The sequence below is a fragment of the Pseudorasbora parva genome, chromosome 17 (assembly GCF_024679245.1).
Source record: "Pseudorasbora parva isolate DD20220531a chromosome 17, ASM2467924v1, whole genome shotgun sequence".
Lineage (NCBI taxonomy): Eukaryota > Metazoa > Chordata > Actinopteri > Cypriniformes > Gobionidae > Pseudorasbora > Pseudorasbora parva.
The window spans coordinates 27,570,134-27,593,599 of NC_090188.1; the positions used below are offsets into that span (position 1 = coordinate 27,570,134).

At 39.8% G+C, this 23,466-nt stretch overlaps 1 protein-coding gene across 4 annotated transcripts in view; it reads right to left on the reverse strand.

Annotated features, from left to right (window-relative positions):
- slc8a3 (solute carrier family 8 member 3) overlaps positions 1-23,466 on the reverse strand; it is a 94,200-nt gene that overhangs the window by 35,925 nt on the left and 34,809 nt on the right. For all 4 annotated transcript variants that reach the window (XM_067420894.1, XM_067420895.1, XM_067420892.1 and 1 more), the window contains one exon: positions 15,799-17,655. In XM_067420894.1, coding sequence (XP_067276995.1) covers positions 15,799-17,570 — 1,772 coding nt within the window. In that variant the 5' untranslated portion in view covers positions 17,571-17,655. The remainder of the gene's footprint in view (positions 1-15,798; positions 17,656-23,466) is intronic.

Here is a 23,466-nt window from a genome sequence, read left to right on the forward strand (position 1 = left end):
GTGAGCAGCCAGCTTGGGCAGTCCTGGCAGTGGACTCTGAGCAGGAGGCCTCAGCAGGCCTCCTTGCGGGTGAGTCGCGACATCGGGCCCATGTGCGCCTGGGAGGAATATCCCTGACGATGTCGGCTTCAGCAGTACCTCGTCGACAAGCAGGACCATCATGGCCTCCCTGGGGTGATTCCCCAGGTGGTAACTGGATGTCTAGGTCTTCGTCAGCCAAGCAGACAGCCACTGTCAGCCCGACTTGGAGCGGCCAGCATTCATCCGACCTGCCAGCGAGCATTCGTCGCTGGCATGGCTACAAGCCCAGTTAGTAGGCCTCCCTAGGCCTCCCTGAGGGCCTGCTGGGGTGCAGCAGGCCTTGCCGGGCTTCCCTTGAGGGGGTATTCCCGTGCTTCAGGTGTTAGACGGCAGGTAGTAGGCCTCACCAGGCCTCCCTGAGGGCCTGCTGTGGTAGCAGTAAGCCTCGTCTGGCTTCCCCCAAGGGGTCGTTCCTGGGCTTCAGTCACTGAATGATAGGTAGTAGGCCTCGCGGGGCCTCCCTGAGGGCCTGCTGGGATGCACCAGGCCTTATCTGGCTTCCCCTGAGGGGGTACTCCAGGGAACTAGCGCTGGATAACAGTTCCTGGGCTCCAGGCACCAGATGGCAGGTAGCAGGCCTCACCAGGCCTCCCGGAGGGCCTGCTGGGTTGCAGCAGGCCTCATCTGGCTTCCCCTGAGGGGGTGGTCCAGGGCCTCGGCCACTGGGTGACAGGGATTAGGCCTCGCTAGGCCTCCCGGAGGGTGAGCCCCGGTTCCCGGTTCCTATGACAGTGAGCATGGTTGCTAGCCAGGGCGGCTAGCATGATCTGCTATCAGGTAGCAGGCCTCACCAGGCCTCCCTGAGGTCGTTCCCTGGTCTCAGTGCCGGCTACGAGTAGCCTGGCAAGTAGTAGGCCCTGCGGGGCCTCCCAGCGGGAATGAGTTCCTTAGACGGAGACACATAACTGGCTCAAGCTGACAGCTAGTGGTTCCTGCCATCAGGCTTCGGTCCTAGCCGGCAGCACCTGATGGGGGCGCATACTCTAGCACGACGAGTTTACACTGCTGCTATGCGGTCCTTACAGGACAGGGACTTGCATAGGTTGCCTACAGCATGGTACCTACCAGGCAGGCTTAAGAGCTCCCCTCTTAGGAGGGTTGTCTGTGAGCTTACGGCCGCCTGGGCCTGGTCAGTTGGTCGTAGGCCCCTCGGGGCCTCCCTGTGAGATCAGCCTGTAGGCCTTCTCAGGCCTCCTGAGCACCCCTGTAATGTATGTGCTCGGTAGATCCTAGGATCGAGCAGCTGACTCCCCTCGCTAGCAAGGGTGGGAAAGCACTACGCTGAGCGCTGTTCTCCAGGATAGCCCGTCTCTGAGTTCCGGCCTGAGGCGGACACTGCCAGTTCGCAGTCCCTCAGCTTGATGCCTCTCCAGAGGCGAGTTTCCAGAGGCTCTGTTGTTAACAGACTGGGCTGGCAGACGGAAGCGTCCCGCATAGTGACGCCAGGTCAAGCCTCCCTGGTGGCATTCGGTGAAGTTCTTCCCGAATAGTGACTGGCTGGGGCGCCCTCGGGTCCCCTAGCCACATTCCCTTAAAGGAACCCCTTCTGTCGAACAGGTTGGTTCCAGGCCTTTGAGCGGCCGGGGTAGGGTACATGAAGGTGCCCCAAGGCCGCAGCTCGGGCTATGACCGTAGGGAATGCTGTCACTGACAGCCTAATGTGACCAGAGGGGGAGTGGTTCAGGCATTTCAGTTGAATTTGCTTGTCCTGACAGTTGTCACTGCCAGTAGGCATGCACTCCCCTCGGCATGGCGGCGTGGGTATATCGTTCCCCATAGCGTCAGCTGACGCAGCTCGAGTTCCCTTTCGAAAGGGAACGTCCCTGGTTACGAATGTAACCTTAGTTCCCTGAGAACAGGGAACGAGACGCTGCGTCACTTTTGCCATGCCTCGGGGCCTGCCTGCGAACAGTCCCTTCAGACGAAGAAGCTGGTGTCATGTTTGCAAGGCGCCCTTATATACTTCCTGGTCGCACCTTGATGACATCATAGGCTGTCGCCGGTCAATAGGATTGCTGTGGTTTGATAGTAGCTCAGACACCGGTCACGCTGGAGGCGTTCCCCCCATAGCGTCAGCTGACGCAGCGTCTCGTTCCCTGTTCTCAGGGAACTAAGGTTACATTCGTAACCAGGGACGTTTTTTGTAGTTGTTGATATTTATGATATTGTTTATAACACAAGTCGACTTTGCAATCGTGATTTGTGTAGCATGAATGGTGTAGCCTAGTTCAATAAACAAGTAGCCTAATTAATATTAAGTTACTTACATTTTTAGATCTAAACAACCTTTTTTGTTCCATTTCACCCATGATTTCACCGATGAAAATAGTTCCAAAAGAAAGCAACACTCAGCGCAGTGTTTTGTTACTGAATGATTCAGCGTTTTGAATGAATCATTTGAATGAAAGACTCAATGACTCACTTATGAAGACGATCACTTGCTGCCCCCTACTGGCGGTTATGTTTAAAAGTATGATTGCATGTTTTATTTAGAACATCAATCTTATGACTTTATTTATTGCAGCTGTATTTTTTTGCAGTTTAAATTATTTAATTTGATTACTGTCTTTACTATTATAACTGAATTTATTAATCAAATGTAAGAATTTAAAATGAAAGATGATGCATACATTTAATAAGATTTAAAAAAAATGGCCTTTATACCATTAAATAACACCCTGGGGTGAATATCACAAATATGCAGATTTAAGTAGGCCTATGTTAAAGCTGACAGAATACTGATGAGAATATTACTACAGAATCAATATATGTATACCACCAATTTAATTTAATTTGATTAAATTAATGTTTAAGTTGATATTTACAAGAAATATTGTAACTGTTACTAACTTTTAACTGCTGTAAAAAGCACCTTATTTGTTTAAAGGGTTTGCAAACCATATGTTATTGCACTTTTCATATAGCAGCACTTTTGTAGTCATTATTAAATTTTGCGATTAATCGCGGTTAATCACAGAAAATCATGCGATTAATCATGATTAAAAAATGTAATCGTTGCCCAGGACTAGTTATAATGCTTCTCTGTACGTTCTGTACGGTAAAACATGGTACTCATGGTAAATCAAGAAAACGAGATTTAAACAATAAGACTAACTGTGTTGAGCTATAGAACAATGATCTGTTTTCTGTACATGTAGTTCCTTAATATTACTCAGTACTCAAATGTATAATTACAGTGTAAAAAAGACACCTTCAAATAAAGTGTAGCCCCAAAATATATAACATTGTTCTAATGGTTTTTGGATATTTAATCCAAAAATCACACATACTGTGCTTTTAAAGAAATACTTTAATATAGCAAGGGTGCATTCAACTGACCAAAATTGACAGTAAAGACCTTTACATTGTTATAAAAGATTTCTATTTAAAATATACGATTTTCTCTCTTTTTTAATTCCTGGAGCACCAAATCATCATAATAGAATGATTTAAATTCATCATCACCATCATAGGAATCAAATATATTTTAAAGTATATTCAAACAGTCTGCATAACATTACAGTATGTGCATAGTATTAATAAAGATAAAGAACTAATTAAGTGGAGGATCATTAATGAGTTTCTGAGCAGCCCATGACTCTCCTTGATTAATTTACTTTTTATAGTTGATTTAATTTCTATTCAGAAATTCTATGATAGAAGTACTTAACCACCGCCTGATATTTCACCCCAGAAAAGTACAAATCCATATAATTTGCAGACATTTAGCTTTAGTTACAATATTCAACTAAAGTCAAAATAAATTAGATCAAATCAAATCAGTGACATTCCTTTGCAAACAAAATTAGATTTCTCAGAGCACCACCAAGTTAGCCCAAAACCAGTAGGTAATTTACTCTTTATCAATGTTGTGTGAAAAAAAACACAGATGTGTTTTGACAGGATTGAAATCACAAACTATGTCAGCAAAACACAAATATACCTAATCTCCTCAGGGAAAACTAGTCTAGTCCGTCAGGGCTCGAGAGAGAGAGATGAGCAGAGTGTGTTAGGATCAAACAGAATTAACTCTACTACATATTAAATGGGAGTCCTGAGGAAAAACACAAACTTACACATATAGCATTGACACCATGTGTGTGTGTGTGTGGGGGGGGGGGGGGCATTAGGCATGATGGAGAAAACCATTATCTTCTTTCAACCAAGTACAATCAAAGGTCAATATAGTAAATACTGATACTTCAAAGATTTCATTTCAGTCTGTTCCTCACACAAAACTGAAAAAGGAAAGTCATAAGGGTCTGGATCGGAATGCATTTACATAAAAACAGAACTTCACTTTTGGATCAGTTATTCCTTGAAATCCAAATTTATTTATGATTTACATCACATATTCATCCTTTTTGCTGTTCAATCCATTATTCAAGCGTCTCTCCTCATCTGCTCTCTCACTCTCTGTCACACGGCATTTTTCCATTCACAGGAGTCACTAAGATGTTTCGAGCTGATGTCTGGAGTGAATGTAGTAAAACAAGAGTGGAGTGAACTCAAATTCACACAGACACAAGCACAGTCCCTCTATGTGATCCTAGATCCTTGACAGTAGGCTACCATGTTTTGCAACTATTCTCAACTGTGTCAGACGGCTTGGACCGCACCACAGAATTATGGTGGTCAGTTAAAAAAAAAAAAGTATCGAATGCCTTATGACTGGGATGTATAGCTTTTATGAACTGGGTTGACTTATTATTGTTTAGTATAAATAGGCAAAGTGAAGGCAAGAAACAAAATTAGTACATGAATGTGCATGGCGAATATCTTTTGTTCACTTCAGAATTAAAATGTCATGATAATTTACTCACCCCCACATTCTCTGAGATGTTCATGTATTTCTTTAGTTTAAAGGGGTGGTTGCATGCGATTTCACTTTTTGTGTGTAATGTTGCTGCTTGAGCACAAACAGTATCTGCAAAGTTACAGCGCTGAAAGTTCAATGCAAACGGAGATATTGCCTTTTAATGTTATAGCAGTTTATTGCCTATAAAAAACGGCCGGTTTGGACTACTACGAGCTTCTTTTCCGGGTTGGTGACATCATAAACCCTTGCTATTAACATAAACACTGCCCCGCGAACACGCAAACAAGTGGGCGAGGCCGAGTCGCAGTCATTACGGAAGAGAGAGAGAGCTGTTGCAGTAGGCTCGAGTGTTGCAGACATGCCATCGGAACAAAGTTATTTTCATCCAAAGTGCACGACTTCTGTGTTCGGCCTTCCTCGGGACGCTGGACTTTGGCTGATTACAATGTAAATTTAGCCATCTGTGCTGCACATTTCACAGAAGACAGCTTCAAGAATCACGAGTTTAATACTGGATTCGCTCAAAGGCTAATACTAAAAGATGAAGCAGTTCCCACATTAAATGCAGAAGCTGCTGTTTATGGGCCTAAACCTGTAAGTACATGTCTTTTTAATGTGTAGTTTCTGTGTGTGTTCTGTTTGCATCAAGACCAACGCAGTTTGGCTACGCTAGGCAGTTTACTAAATTGTTTCATAGTTCTCCAACAAACAGCTACAAACACCAACAAACTTATATGTAATCACACCCACGAACATTGTTTACATGAAATATGTATTTACATTATACAAATAAAACAATACCTTTACAAACAAGCTACTATTCAGTCTTGTATTCGGGTAGAGTAAAACTTTAGCCAGAATATGAAAAGATAACTAACAGCAGTGACAGTGACACTACAAAAATACTTGAAAAAACGAAATGGTTCTGCTTGACCTTCATTCCGCTATCTGGGTCTAATTCGGGCTCAAATTGGTAAAGCAATATTGACGTCATTATCTACACCGCTGATGTGACTTCTGCCTGTAATGGTAAGGGGCGTGTGGTGTTTCCGGCAACCTGTGCTTGGCACTTCAGCCAATAAAAATACATGAAACTACATTTGGCCATCTAACCAATCTAAAACCATTGCGTTTTTCGGAGGGATGGGCTTCATAGAAGCAGGAAGCAAAAGAGCCGTTCAAAGGACAGTGGAGACCAAGGGGGTAATCTAGCACTCGGAAAGCGTTCCACCCCTAGGGGCGGCCATTGCTAACCAAGCCATCACCTGCTGTTAGCATCCCATTGACTCCCATTCATTTTTGAGTCACTTTGACAGTGAATAACTTTGCATATGAGGTGTTTAAAGACTCCATTTGTCCATTGTTTATTTATAAAGAAACATGACAATGTATAAAAGGCTCCATTACCTTGTATCTTACACTATCGCACCATAGAAGCTGTTTTTGTAAAAATAGGCTAACGATTGCATCATAACCAACGCGACTCTGTCGCACAGTTGAGAAATTACCGTATACACAGGAGGAGACGGTCGCAGGCAATCTTTTACTGTCTATGAGGCAGTCGGGGGGACACGGAGACATAAAGTCTGATAAAGTCAAGGGAGAAGAAAGGGGAGATGCCCATAGTGAGCCAAAAGCAACGGGACAAAACATTTAAACAACGTGATTCAGATTTCACTTTCTACAACTACTAGAAGACTTACAACTGTCAGACAGGTTGCTTACGTCACATCTACGTCGTCAAGCTCAGTCTGAGCCTGCGCAGTACGCTCAGCCATCAGGAAGTGGGTGCTTCTAATTTACTTCATTTTCCGCCCTTGAAGTCTATGGGGTCGCTGTGTCCATTTCTTTTACTGTCTATGGTGGAGACAGCAGTGTGGAATAAAGGTAAAATATAAGAAAAATACGGCGTTTAAAAAAGAAGAAGAAGTATCAAGACATGTTACACTGCGCCCCATAAACACAACCAAGTCTAGAAAAACACCACAGAACCACCCCTTTAAAAGAAAATGTTTTTGAGGAAAACATTCCAGGATTTTTCTCCATATAGTGGCCTTCAATTGGGTCCAACGGGTTGAAGGTCCAAATTGCAGTTTGAAAGGGCTCGACACAATCCCAGCTGAGAAATAAGGTTCTTATATAGTGAAACGGTCAGTCATTTTCTAAAAAAATAATAATATACTTCACAAGTGTTTGAATGCTCTTTGAAGCTGCATTGAAACTGGAATTTGGACCCCATTGAAGGCCACTATATGGAGAAAAACCTGGAATGTTTTCCTCAAAAACCTTCATGAACATCTCAGGTGACGTGGGGGTGAGTAAATTATCAGGAAATAAGTAAAGTGAACTACTCCTTCAGTTTTACACAAGTACTAATAAGCCACAAACCTGCAAAGACCTCATGACAGGAGACTCTCTGCTTATCATGCTTCATAATGGCTCAGCTAATACAGATATGTTTGCTTAAACATGTTTGTGTTCTACAAATAAACCAAAACATATTCTCTAGAAGATGCACCTATTATTTCATCATAAAGAATTAATAATGTTTACTTTATCTAAATGATTCATTACACTGTGGAGCTCTGCAGATTTACAAAAAAAACACACACACACAAAAAAAAACATTTTAATGCCCAAAGGGAGGCGTGAGACAGAAAAACAGGGCAGAGAAGAATCAGAGGAGAAGGCTAATGATACAGATCCTCTTTCTGCTGTTGGTTTGCTTTCATCCTTCAACCAAAGCTGACTGTACTACATGCACAATAATTAAAGCGAAGCTACTAACACACAAACTCCAGAGACTATAGTCACAGCAACTAACTCCACTGACTATACTTTTCAGAATAATCAAACAAAACAGCATGTGAATTTAAAATATATACAAATAATAAAATACTTAACTCCTGGTGACTATATTTACAGCAAACTCATAAACTAAATTCTCTAAAATTACAACTAGTAACCAGACTATAAGCTACTCTATAGTAATATAATATACTTTAGTCATATAGTAGAGAGAAAGAGAGAGAAAGAGAGGAGGGGGACCCTTAAAAATCTTTTTTATTCTACAATAAATATATCAAAACATAACAAACAAAAACAACACACTTTCTTAAAAATAAAAAATAATAATAATATAAAGAAAGAAAGAAAGAAAGAAAGAAAGAAAGAAAGAAAGAAAGAAAGAAAGAAAGAAAGAAAGAAAGAAAGAAAGAAAGAAAGAAAGAAAAGGTTCCTGGTGCATTCTGGTGCATCGTGCTGCAGCATCATGGGAATATAGCAAGCACCAGCGAAGAAGGAGATCCCCGACACACACACACACACACACACACACACACACACACACACACACACACACACACACACACACACACAGACACACACACACACACACACACAGACACACACACACACACAAACTTGTGATTTTTGTACTGTACAAACTGTATATTCTATACCCTAAACCTACGCACCATAGAAAACTTTAAGCACAAAAAATATTTTGTATGCTTTATAAGCTTTTTTTTTTGTCATGTGGACCAGAAAACTGTCCCGACAAGGTCAAAAATGTCTGGTATTAGTATCCATTTGGTCTATTTTAATTTAGACAGTTGGTCCTCACAACCAGGGCTGGATTTAAGCATAGACATTCTAGGCACAGGCTGTTTGTACGTCTGCCCAATTACAATGAGGATTACCATTACAATTATTAATAATATTACTATTTAGAAATCTTAAATCTCGATATTTTGTAATTTTTTTCATAAATCAAACTGTAGGCAAAAACTCATAACAAACACACTTACGCTTTACTACATATCAAACTACATATTCACATATAAATCACACTTACACACTGTGCGTAACACAATGGGTTAGGGTTAGACTCAGTGATGAGTGCACACAGTAAAAAAAGAAAGATGTATATAAAAAGATGGAGAGGTTTAGTAGGTAAAAATTTTTTCTCTAAATATCTTTCTTTTCTTGTCTCTAATTTTGTGTTTCTATCTCCAAAGGGTTAAAGGTCAGTGAAAAGGGGTCACTATAACATAAAACTTCAGACACCTACTACAAAGGAGAGAGAGACAGATTGTATACCGTGCGCTGACCTTTATTATAGCAGAACAGAAGGAAGGATAGCTCCATATAATCTACGTAGTTACTGCATTGGTTATGGTGCCTGTGATTTAAATCCTGCTGGAGGCAATGGCAGGTGCTTGGTTATGATAGATGCAGATGTCTTTACTCAACTTTCTCTCCGCAAGCAGTCCATTGACTCAACCGGCACTGAGGAATGGTGTCTGCTATTCGTGTACTAGGGGTGTCACGATACCTTCATCACATTTTATGGTACGATTACGATACCAGCTGAAGTGTCACTCTCTAGACACGATACCGCTTACAGTGTTTGGATGCATTGTTCCTTACGCAAGTTTGCAATGACAAGCAATTTGTCTGTGCGTGTCCCCAGATTTTTCAGCCGAGTGGACTTTCAATTAATTTTTTTTTGTATTTTTAATTATTAAGGAGTAGGCATAATGCTGTGGCAGAAATTACACATTCATGCCTAAATCTGGTCACTCGAATCGAGATGCAGATCATTTGCTTTAAACTGAAAAATTGTTCATTCTAACTATTTCATTATGCTGTATAATATTACTATTTTTATTTGGTGCTCAAGAAACATGCATCATTATTATGCGTTCAATGTTAATAACAATTGTTTTTCTTATTCATTTTTTTTTAAAACTGTGAAAACTTTTCTTTTTCAGATTTTTGATAAATAGAAAGCATCTTTTGAAAATGATTATTTGCAACTATATGTAAATGTCTTTAACATTTAATAAATTAAATTACTTATGGTTATACTGTACAAAACATATTTTCTATCCCCCTATACAGCCCCTCCACCTAAACCTACCCATCACAGGAAACATTCTGCATTTTTACTTTCTCAAAAAAAAATTAAAAAAAAATAAACCTTCTGTATGATTTATAAGATGTTTTCCTCATGGGGACTGAAAAATGTCCCCACAAGGACAAGGATTTCGGATATTGCCATCTTTGTGGGGACATTTTGTCCCCATAACGTTGGGATTACCAGCCCACTCACCCACCCACCCACACACACACACACACACAGAAAATGTATTGAAAAATTCACACTCAATTACTGAGATTAATTGAGTGCCTGTCCTTTTCTTTCTTTAATTTTGTCTTTTGTGTGAATGTATGTTGTGTATTAGTGCAGCTTTCAGTCCAAGACAAATTTCCTGAAAAGGACAATAAAGTATGCTCAAACTCTCTACAACACACACGTCTGGTTCTCTTTGTCTTTACTGGGTCTCTCCATAGACATAATGTTTTTTATACTGTATAAACTGTATATTCGCTCCCCTTACACTAACCCTACCCATCACTCAAATCTTTCTGCATTTTTACATTTTCAAAAAACAAAAAAACTCATTCTGTATGATTTCTAAGCTTGTTTCCTCATGGAGACCTAAATTTTAAGGGTTAGTTCACCCAAAAATGAAAATTCTGTCATTAATTACTCATGTCGTTCCCGATCCGTAAGACCTCCGGAACACAAGTGAAGATATTTTTGTTGAAATCCGATGACTCAGAAAGGCCTCCATTGACACCAATGTCGTTTCCTCTCTCATGGCACTAAAGATGTCATTACAAAGCCCATTTCACTACAGTGGTTCTACAATAATTTTATGAAGCAACGAAAATAGTTTTTGTGCGCTAAAAAACAAAACAAAATAATGACTTATATAGTGATGGCCGATTTCAAAACACGCTCCGCTTTCTATTTAAAGCCCTATTCGCACGGGATTAGTATTTTCTAGGGACCTCTGTAGCCACGTTTACATCCACACTTTTTGGTCATTCCGATTAAAATAATTCCGATTGAAAGATTTAGTGGACTGTTTACATGAGACGTTATCTAAACCGATCTGGGGTTTACATGAGCTGACTTTCAATCGCAATCAAGGAACTGAATTTTCTCTTAGTGAAAGAGATTTAAAACACTAATATTTTTAAACAGTCATTTCATGGGGATGAATGGCATTTTTCCATTAACATTCTGGGTAATGCACACAGCACACGGGTAGTTGACATTAAATATTTTGGTATCGTTGAAATGTCCTCCAATGTGACATGCTACACTCCATTCAAACTATTTTATTCATTATGATGCATGTTTTATGATCTCATATTAATTCAAAGACTGCATGCAATATTTGGGGTTTAAAAATTCATTGGTCTCACCACAACAAGACCACTTAAAATGGGGAAAAAACATGATTAAAAATCATGAAACATTTAGTGACCTAAGACATACACATTCCCTTACATATAAATAGATTCAAACCAAAACTCTTGAAGTTAATTTAAAATGGAAAAAAGTCCATGGGCATGTGTCAGCTACTCACATACTCTTACATATAGACCGTGGGTGGGTTGGAGTGTCATGTGGAATATGCTGTGAATATTCTTACAGGACTATTAATACCCAGCAGCATATCTGGACCAGCACTCCACACGTCTCTCTCGGTCTCTCTCTATATGTGTGTGTGTGTGTGTGTGTGTGTGTGCACCCGTGTGTCTGTGCGTGTGTTTGTATCTGGTCTGTGTGTTACTGTATTACTGGATCTCTTTCAAATCTCACATGAATGAACTGCATTAATTATACACCAACATTCCTGAAAGAAATCTCAGAAACCTCAATGGAGTAAGTGTGTGTACGTGCTAAATCAGAGACAAAAAAATTATGAACAAGTGATTCAATTGCATATCACTCATATTGGTAGTCACAAAAGATTTACAAAGCAGACAGGGCACATGTGTATGGAGGACCAACTCTGCAGAAATTAATAAATGAAATAGTAAATAAATAAATAAATAAATATACACATATGTAAATTAATAAACAGATAAATAGATAAATAAATGTGATAATAGGAAAATAAATAACAGAATAAACGACTTGATAAAATAAATATGATTAATTTTTAATCAAATAAAATGTTGTATTATCTTTCCCTAATTTATTATTTTCTGCTTTCATAAAAAATATATATTTATACATTATATTTATTCGTTAACATTTATTTTAATATTTATTTTTACATTTATTTTTAAATTTATTTATTTATTTATGCGTTCATTTATTTTTTTACAGTTATTTATTCCCACATGTAATTATTATTTTTACAGTCATTGATCGATTGATTCATTTATTTTTATTTTTCCTTGTGCAACATGGCGGTCCTTGTGTAGCTTCAGCGAATCATTGGTTGGGAGCTCACCACAGTCTACGAACTCACGCACAGAATCATCAGACTAGCTGAGGAGAGTTATCAGTAAATGACGGCCACATAGTTCTTTCACAGACAGACACCAAAATTATCAATGTTTCCAACAGTTTGACCCATTGATATATGAGATAAGTTCCAATAGTACTTATAGTAGTGCCATCAGACTCGCCGAAAAAAAACGCATCAAATGACTGTTTTTAAAATTAGATGTGCTTATCAATGTTTTAGGAGGGTTACAGTGAGGAAAATAAGTTTTTAAACACCCGGCTATTTTGCAAGTTCTCCCACTTGGAAATCATGAAGGGGTCTGAAATGGTCATCTTAGGTGCATGTCCACTTTGAGAGGCATAATCTAAAAAAAAATATCCAGAAATCAAAATGTATGATTTTTTTTAACTATTTATTTGTATGATACAGCTACAAATAAGTATTTGAACACCTGATAAAATCAATATTAATATTTGGTACAGTAGCCTTTGTTTGCAATTACAAAGGTCAAACGTTTCCTGTAGTTTTTCAGCAGGTTTGCACACACTGCAGGAGGTATTTTGGTCCACTCCTCCACACAGATCTTCTCTAGATCAGTCATGTGTCTGGACTGTCGCTGAGAAACACAGTTTGAACTCCCTCCAAAGATTCTCTATTGGGTTTAGGTCTGGAGACTGGCTAGGCCACGCCAAAACCTTGATATGCTTCTTACAGAGCCACTCCTTGGTTATCCTGGCTGTGTGCTTCGGGTCATGTTAGAAGACCCAGCCTTGACCCATCTTCAATGCTCTAACTGAGGGAAGGAGGTTGTTCCCCAAAATCGCGTAATGCATGGCCCCGGTCATCCTCTCCTTAATACAGTCCCATGTGCAGAAAAACTTCCGTGCCATACATGATTCAAACCATGACGTCTTGGTGTATTACCAACATTAACCTTGGAAACGGTGGTCCCAGCTCTTTTCAGTTCATTGACCAGCTCCTCCCGTGTAGTTCTGGGCTGATTTCTGACCTTTCCTAGGATCATTGAGACCCCACGAGGTGAGATCTTGCATAGAGCCCCAGTCCGAGGGAGATTGACAGTCATGTTTAGCTTCTTCCATTTTCTAATGATTGCTCCAACAGTGGACCTTTTTTCATCAAGCTGCTCAGCAATTTCCTCGTAGCCCTTTCCAGCCTTGTGGAGGTGTACAATTTTGTCTCTAGTGTCTTTGGACAGCTCTTCGGTCTTGGTCATGTGAGTAGTTGGATTCTTACTGATTGTATGGGGTGGACAGGTGTCTTTATGCAGCTAACGACCTCAAACAGGTGCATCTAATTTAGGATAATAAATGGAGTGGAGGTGGACACTTTAAAGGCAGACTAACAGGTCTTTAAGGGTCAGAATTCTAGCGGATAGACAGGTGTTCAAATACTTATTTGCAGCTGTATCATACAAATAAATAGTTTTAAAAAATCATATATTGTGATTTCTGGATATTTTTTTTAAATGTCTCTCACAGTGGACATGCACCTACGATGAAAATTTCAGACCCCTCCATGATTTCCAAGTGGGAGAACTTGCAAAATAGCAGGGTGTTCAAATACTTTAAGTACAGACTGAAATGTCACCGCAATAATTAATAGACACTCTGCCAAATACTGTATGTCCCAGCACATTCAAAACCTGTGTGAGTCAGATGGTCATCGGGTGGGATGACATAGCACTTTCTTCCGATAAGTACCATTGAAACGCATCTCTCAATGGTTGGAAACATTGATAATTTTGGTGTCTGTCTGTGAAAGAACTATGTGGCCGTCATTTACTGATAACTCTCCTCAGCTAGTCTGATGATTCTGTGCGTGAGCTTCGTAGACTGTGGTGAGCTCCCAACCAATGATTCGCTGCAGCTACACAAGGACCGCCCTCCCCATTTCCATGTTGCACAAGGAAAAATAAAAAGGAATGAATCAATCGATCAATAAATGTAAAAATAAATACATGTGGGCATAAATAAATGTAAAACAATAAATGAACATAAAAATAAAAAATATATTGTAAAAATAAATATACATGTTAAAATTAATTAACAAATAAATACAAGTTAACAGATAGATAATACAAATTTTTATTTGATTAAACAATCATATTTATATTATCGAGTCGTTTATTATGTTATTTATTTTCTTAATATCACATTTATTTATCTATTTTTTTATTTATTTGTGTATACATATGTGTATATTTATTTATTTATTTATTTATTCATTCATTCATTCATTCATTCATTCATTTACTATTAATTTATGCAGGGTTAGTCCTCCATACATATCCATACATAACTTCTAATATAGCCATTATAATACAGCATGAGTAACTCAACATTCATAGGTCTCAACCCTAAATCCACCACTCTTAACTCCTCAAATACAAGCATGCATCCTTACAGTGGGCACTTGGACACTTGCAATGTGTGAATGTCCTAACAATTCAAAACAAAATAGCAAACTGTAGAGGGATTTATTTAAAATAAATATAATGCAAATACACTTTTCAAACAAAGCATTTCAGAAAACTCAAAAATAAGGTAATCAGTTATCAAAATCAATACATTTTAAGTTAAGAAATTTGAAGTTTAGTTAAGCAAAAGTTTTTTTTTAAAGCAAAACGTTATTTAATATTTTATTGTATAACTATTATATATATATTAAATAAAGTTAAGTAGTGGAAATTTGGCCAGCTTTAACTAGCTAATTCAAAATATGCTAACATACTAAATGGTAACACAATGCTTTAATAGCATTAGCAAGCAATTACTAAATGAGTACAGTAATATAATACATTTAACATATGTTCTCAAACCAAGCTCATGCTTGTCACTTGTCACCATGATGGTAACCCTACAAAAAACCCATCATTAGAGAACAGAAACTCTTTTATATTAGAATAGCAAAACATTTAACATTATTCAATTCCTCACTTAACATTAATCCTGCACCAAATATATATTATAACACTGAATTTTAGCATTTAGTCTCACTTTCGAGTTCCACGGCAAAGCATACTTTTAAGTTTGTCTAAATTATTTAAGTTTGTCTACATTACAGAAAAATCAAACCAATGAAACACTTCAGATTACTTAAATTGTGTCAGTTTTGTGATCTAAAAAGACAAAGAAAGTTCTTAATTTGTTTCATTTAAGTTGGCCCTACTCAATTCAATTAAGTATTTTGAACATTAGGGTTTATAGTGTAGTATTCATAGGTTTTAAGTAATAAAACAATAGTTGTATTGTTTAAATCCCATGAATACTACACTATAAATCCTAACCTTAAAAAGACTTAAAAAGTATTTTAATTTGTTCTTGTTGTCAAATTTTTAAGTTAGTTAGCTTTATAATCATCTGTTTTCAAATGACACTTGGTTTGACATTTTGCAATAACAGTTTGACATTTATTGCAATGACATTTCAAAATGTATCCAAAAGTCTCCAAATAATATTTGGAGAGACTTTATATCTTTGATATTTATAATTCCCATGCTCTCTACCCTCTGGCCTTGAAAAAAGGGGAAATATATGAATTAAAATAAAGCATATTTACCAGGTCTCGTCGTTTTTGAACTCTAGCTCACCGTAGGCGTCCTCAAAGTCCTCTCCGCCGCCTTTAGCGAGTCCCTCCATTGTGCGGAAAGGAATGATGACTGTCCCTCTCGCTCCTGATGTCCGCAGCACTTTCACTTCCATGATGCCCACACTCTCACTCACGTGCATGGACTCGCTTTCAAAAGTGAAGATGCCTGCGTGGTCATCATCGAGGATGGTAACTGTGGCAACAGCGGGGAATCCTAACAAGGCCTTTGGGTACGGCAGGCTACTGGGCGACAGCACCTCATCCTCTGTCTCCAGAACACGCACATTACTGAGCCGCACAAAGAAATGCTCATCCTCCTCAAAGATGTCATCATCGATGATGCCAACAGTGATTTCCTTGACAACTTCACCAGGTTTGAACACCACCGTGCCCTCGGTGAACTCATAGTCCGCACCGGCATTTGCCGAGCCGTCCTCAGTTTTATAATCCACATAGATTGTATTAGCGATGTCGCCACCTTTACGCACTATTGAGAGTAGAACAGCCCCACAGTTCTCCAGACACTGGTAAATGGCGGGTTCGAACGCAATGCGAGACACAAACTCCTCAGGTTCTTCTACGTGAACTTCTTGAACACTAGTGCTGCGTTTGGCCTGCTCAGCCACATGCTTCTTGAGAATGTTTCCGGCACCAGTCATCATCCTCGTAGCCTGGATACGATAAAACGCTCTGCTTTTCTGTTGGTGTGAGAGTGCATAGTAATTGGCCATCTCCACTAGCTGGTCCAGCTCCTTCTCTGGGTGTTTCTGCTTCAGGTCCTTTAGGATACGGATCATATCTCTGCGAGACTCATCCACCTCCTTGCCTTCAATCAGGCCCATCAAGTTACTAGCAGCTCCGCCATCAACAAAATGAGAATTCATCATCTTTCCATCCATTTCAATGCCTTTGGATCGGTCACCCTCCGTCTCAATAATGACGCCTCTGTGCTTGTCCGTGCGATATTTCTTGTGCATGAACTTATAGAAGAGCAGGCGGCGGTCGGCAACCCAAGCCAGAATGACACAGATGGGGAAGAACGCCAAGGTGAGTAGCCCTTCCCATACTTGGACTACGTTGGGCGAGAACACGGCCAGGATCATGTAGAGCCAGATGTAGGCAAACACGCTCCATGCTGCCGTCACAAAAAACACACGCAGATGTTTCACCTTCCGGACCTCCCCCTCTGGAATCACCGACACGCACAGGCCGATGATCACAAACATGTTGAAGGCCGCGCTGCCTACAATGGTGGATGGGCCAAGTTCGCCGGCATGGAAATCGTGTCCGCAAACCTCAATGACCGAAAGCATGATCTCAGGGGCGGAGGAGCCCAAGGCCATAAGCGTGAGGTTGGACACGGTCTCGTTCCACACACGGATTGTCGTGGTTGTCGTTTCACCATTTGGACGCTTGATGATGATTTCCTTTTCCTGGGAGGTGATGACCTCAATGGCGGCCATGAAGCGATCTGCAATGATTGACACCCCCAGGAACATGTAGATCATTGCCACGAAGTACACAATGACCCTTGCGATCTTGTCACCCATGGAAGGGTCCTCGGGGTACCATATGGGTAAGATGATACCAGGTTGGCATCGGCCCGTCTCCTCGAAGCATGCAGTGTTATTCAGGGGGGGCGGGCTTGGCGTGACTCGTGCCTCTGCACAGAGGAAGGTTGTTGCCACGAAGACCACGCCCAACCAGAGGTAGGCAGAAGTCTTTGTCCTTAAGCGATCCATGCACCCTCCTTCACCTCAAGGGTCTGTGATCTCTAGCTGTCCTTCGGGAATCCAGCACTGGGCTGTCTTTGGTTCCACACTCCACCTATGAGAGAATAAAAGCAGTGAATTGTGAGTGAATTGGAGCACAAAAAAACTGTACTTCATCCATCACAACACCTTCCTAATGGCAGAAGAAAGACACCAGACATCAGTGGCCGCGAGTATGAACTAAATGTAATGTAAGCAAACTCATCTGAGCATTCTGCAAATAAAGCCATTATTCTTTTGCTAGATTTGTGAGCAGCGTGTGTGTGATATAATATGGTGAAATACTAAAGGTCCACACAGCAGAAAGCTAAAAGGCCTCACTCAGCAGGTGTGAATGTTGCCAGAATAAGCAATGTCCAAAATGACGCACTGGAAAACAAGGGCAGTGTGTTGCTCTGTTCCAACATGCTGCCTATTGAAGCAGCATTTTAAGGCTCCTGTTTTAAATAGCTAAATTAATAAAGCAGTCTGCCTTTTTTTTTTTTTTTTGAGGTGGGGGGGGGGGGTTGTACTCCAAGTAGGAGTTACAAATAAATGCTGAAAAGAATTGATAAAAATGTTTAGGGTCATAATAAAAGAATCTTTCTATCCATTTTTGTGTATTTAGTCAGCAACCAATTGTGCAAAGTCTCCCACTTAAAAAGATGAGAGAGGCCTGTAATTTTCATCAAAGGTACACTTTAACTATGAGAGACAGAATGAGAAAAAAAACAATCCAGAAAAATCACACTGTCTGATTTTTATAGAATTTATTTGCAAATTATGGTGGAAAATAAGTATTTGCTCAATAATAAAAGTTAATCTCAATACTTGATGTACCCTTTGTTGGCAATGACACAGGTCAAACGTTTTCTGTAAATCGCTACAAGGTTTTTACACACTGTTGCTGGTAGTTTGGTCCATTCCTCCATGCAGATCTCCTCTAGAGCAGTTTTTTCCCCCCCCCGGGGCTATCGCTGGGCAACTCCCTACAAAGATATTCTATGGGGTTGAGATTTGGAAACTGGCTAGGCCACTCCAGGACATTGAAATGATTCTTACGAAGCCAATCCTTTGTTGCCCGGGCGGTGTGTTTGGGACCATTGTCAAGCCGTCCTGGTTCCTTTGCAGAAAAACAGCCCTAAAGCATGACCCCCCATGTTTCACACTAGGTATGGTGCAACTCAGCATTATTTCTCCTCCAAACACGACAAATTAAGTTTTTATCAAAAGTTGTATTTTGGTTTCATCAGACATAGGACATTCTCCCAATCCTCTTCTGGATCATCCAAGTGCTTATACTTCAGCAAATAGCAAACTTCAGATGGGCACTGACATGTACTGGCTTAAGCATGGGGACATGTCTTGCACTGCAGGATTTGAGTCCCTGGTGGTGTAGTATGTTACTGATGGTAGCCTTTGTTAATTTAGTCCCAGCTCTCTGCAGGTCATTCAATAGGACCCCCGTGTGGTCCTGGGATTTTTGAACCTTCAGATTAAGTGTACCTATGATGAAAAGTACACACCTCTCTCATCTTTTTAAGTTTGAGAACTTGCACAATTGTTGACTGACTAAATACTTTTTCCCCCACTGTATACTACTGTTGGATTAGCAACATGTTATCTTTTCTAATAAATTAAGCTTTTAGTGTAAAGAGTGCCACAGTATGTGTGTGGCAGGCACACATAGTTGCTGCCTATGTAGAATATTACAAACCAGATAAAAGGACTGTTCACCCAAAAATTGAAATTATGTCATCATTTACTCACCCTCATTTATTCCAAACCTTTGTAATTTTTTCTTCTTCTGTGGAACAAAAGATATTTAGAAGATTTTCTGATGTACGCAAATTAAAGCAAATCATAAGGGTAATTATATTGACAGAATTTCCATTTTGGGTTGTACCTTCCTTTTAACTAAGAGGTTACATGATGGTAAGAATGCCACCAATGTAGGCAGTGAGGCAGCTCTCACTAGGTTGTGTAACAGAGCTTTTGTGTCTGTTAAATGTGCTCAGGTTTCACCCAGAGAGCTGGGAATAATTAACTAATATGGACAAAGATTATTTCATTACATTTTTATCCCACTGCACCAGTGGAGATGACAGTGTGTATGTGGGAGTGTGTGGGAGCATCTCTGGTGAATCCACATGGAGATGGAGGTGGTGTGTGAGCTGTTAATTTGCTCTCTCTAACACAGGAACACACCCAGAGGAAATCTGTATTGTTCAGGGGTTGCTCTTGGATAACTGATAATGGATATCTCATTTAAGTATCAACTATGTCTTGTTTCTTATCCAATTCAAATATACCACCGTCAAAAAGTTTGGGTCAGTAAGATTTTTTCAAAAGATTTTATTATTAATAGTTTTATTTAGCAAGTATGCATTCAAAAGTATCAAAAGTGACATTTATAATGTTACTAAAACTTTTCAAATAAATGCTGTTCTTTTTTTTGGGGGGGGGGGGGGGGGTGGAAATGCTGTTTCATGCATACTGAGCTTTTTAACCTGTTAAAGACTTGGACAAAGTTTCAAAAACTAAGTTGGATGTTTGATGGAGTATTTCTGTGTAAAAAAAATACTCCTTCCAGTTTCTCATAAGTTTCAGAGAGTTTTTTTCGAGTACGAGTCCGCTTGACGTCAACAAGGCGGAATGTCCTTGTATGGGCCATACGGCTCTTCTCCCAGAAGGGTGCGCGCACGAACCAGAGCGAGAGAGCAAATGCACGACTCCCATTTACACTGCTCTCAAGGTGCAGATCCACTTGTCAGCGCAACACTTCTGTCGCACCACGCTCCACTTTATTCCTATGGGTGACGTCAAGCGACTTTAACGCGCCCGCTTAGCATTCCTGCAGCACTGAATTTGAACCGATTTGACCGCACAAATGACAGGAAACATCACAACATAACGCTTCAGTCGTGTCGCAAAAGTTGATCTCCACGGTCACTGCTGTCACAGGACTTCACGAAATCAACAGTTACCAAAGAAGTGTGTTTTTGAAGGAGCGGTCCCAGCGATAAAGGTTTACGGTCCTGCTGTGGAAGCAGGCGCTGAGTAAAACTGCTTCAAATGTCTATGTTGTTGGCTATCGTCGTGTAAGTAATTATCAGTAAACAACACGATCGTGTATAATGTTAGTTAATTTATCAATGGAGCATGCGATCTATGGTGTGTGTTTAAATACATTTGTTTAGCTGACCACTATATGTGTCAGTTTGTTTATTGTAAAACCACCCAAACATAAACCTAGGGGACGTTCTCACAAAGCGTGCTTCTTCAAATGCGCTACTGCAATGTTTTTTTATACACTATCTGACGTGCAAAACTGTTTTGCTTGCTACTGCTAAGGTTTAGTCGCATACACTAGTCCATAAACCAAATCATGTCATCATAAACCACGAGTAAACACACACAAATGTTGACAGGCCACTAAATACAGTACATACCACAGAGACGGACGTCCTGCTGTTGTTGCTTCTCCTGTTCAATTTATTTCAGCCTCCGGATCTGATTCTGGATCATATCTGTATTAATTGAATTTGATTGATAGCCATGGTTTATTAGAGTAACATTTTCTTCTCCACGCTTGAGGATGTCACAGCTTTCAGACGCTCTCAAGCAGAAGCTGCGTGCGCTCGTGATTCTTTAGCTCCGCCCACACGATGCGCCTCCATCCGCTCGTTTTTTTCCGGAAAGACTCGGTACAGCCTATCTTTCTTTTATAAATATAATAAAACTAAAGACTTTTCGGAAATATGAAGGATGCAATACTACCCTATAGGTAATCAAGATTGACATGAGATTGACTAAAACTGAGTGTTTCACCCCCCCTTTAAACTTATTTCATCCTTGAGTTGCTCTGGGGTCAGGCAGATCAGACCAAAACCTCAGAAAATTAGTATGTCTGATTTCGAAACAATTGACGGTAAATTTTTGGAAGACACAGTACAGCAGCTTAAAACATCAACCTGCGCCCTTGACGCACTCCCCACTTTTTTTCCAAAAGTGTTTAACTATTTAGAAGCAGATCTCCTAGAAGTGGTAAACTCCTCACTTCTCTATGGGACTTTTCCAAAGTCCCTTAAAACTGCAATAGTTAAGCCTCTTCTGAAAAAGAGAAATCCGGATAACTCCATATTGAGCAACTACAGACCAATCTCAAATCTCCCCTTCATCGGCAAGATCATTGAAAAAGTTGTTTTCAATCAACTAAACAAATTCTTAAACTCAAACGGATTCTTTGACCATTTTCAATCGGGTTTCCGACCGCATCACAGCACAGAGACAGCGCTCATAAAGATTATAAATGAAATTCGCTTGAATACTGATACAGGCAAAACATCAATTCTGGTTCTACTCGACCTCAGTGCTGCATTCGACACTGTTGACCACAACATACTTCTTGGCAGGCTGGAAAACTGGGTCGGGCTTTCTGGGATGGTCCTCAAATGGTTCAGTTCATACTTAGAAGGGAGAGGTTATTATGTGAGTATAGGTGACCATAAGTCTGAGTGGACATCCATGACATGCAGAGTCCCACAAGGGTCAATTCTTGCACCACTTCTATTCAACCTGTATATGCTGCCACTGAGCCAAATAATGAAAGAGAACAATATTGCTTAGCACAGCCATGCTGACGACACCCAGCTCTACTTAGCACTGTCACCTAATGACTACAGCTCCATTGACTCCCTGTGCAAATGCATTGATGAAGTTAACAACTGGATGTGCCAAAACTATCTTCAGTTAAACAAAGACAAAACTGAAATCACTACATTTGGAAACAAAGACAAAATTCTCAAGGTGAACGCATATCTTGAGGTGAAAGGTTTGATAACAAAAAATCAAGTCAGGAATCTTGGTGTGATTCTGGAGTCAGACCTGAGTTTCATTAGTCATGTCAAAGCAATAACTAAATCAGCATACTATCATCTGAAAAATATTGCAAGAATTAGATGCTTTGTTTCCAGGCAAGATTTAGAGAAACTGGTTCATGCTTTCATCACCAGTAGGGTGGACTATTGTAATGGCCTTCTCACCGGCCTTCCCAAAAAGACCATTAGACAGCTGCAGCTCATACAGAACGCTGCTGCCAGGATTGTGAGCAGAACCAGAAAATATGACCATATCACACCAGTCCTCAGGTCTTTACATTTAGGATCGATTTTAAAGTACTATTACTTGTTTATATATCACTCAATGACCTAGGACCTCAATACATTGCAGATATGCTGATTAAATACAAACCCAACAGATCACTCAGAACATCAGGATCAAGTCAGTTAGAAATACCAAGAGTTCACTCAAAGCAAGGAGAGTCTGCCTTTAGCTATTATGCCAGCCGCAGTTGGAACCAGCTTCCTGAACAGATCAGATGTGCTCCAACAGTAGCCACATTCAAATCCAGACTCAAAACACATCTGTTTAGCTGTGCATTTACTGAATGAGCTCTGAGCCACTGTACGGCCGACTGATTGCACCCTATCTTATCTCTTTATTCTTTTTATAATTGTTTTAGTTTACCTTTGTTCTTATCTTTGGTTATTATTATTATAATATTTTTTTTAATATTATTATTATCTTTACAACTGTTTTAACTATCCTTGTTTTTAATTTTTTATTTGTCCACATGGTATTCTTTTTTCTCATGGATATGTTACCAATATTTTTATTCATTTCTATGTAAAGCACTTTGAATTGCCATTGGGTATGAAATGTGCTATACAAATAAACTTGCCTTGACTTGCCTATATATATATATATATATATATATATATATTATTTTAAACATTGATAAAAAGAAATGTTCCATGACGACCTAAAGAAATCTGCATATTAGAATGATTTCTGAAGTACCATGTGACACTGAATGCTGGAGTAA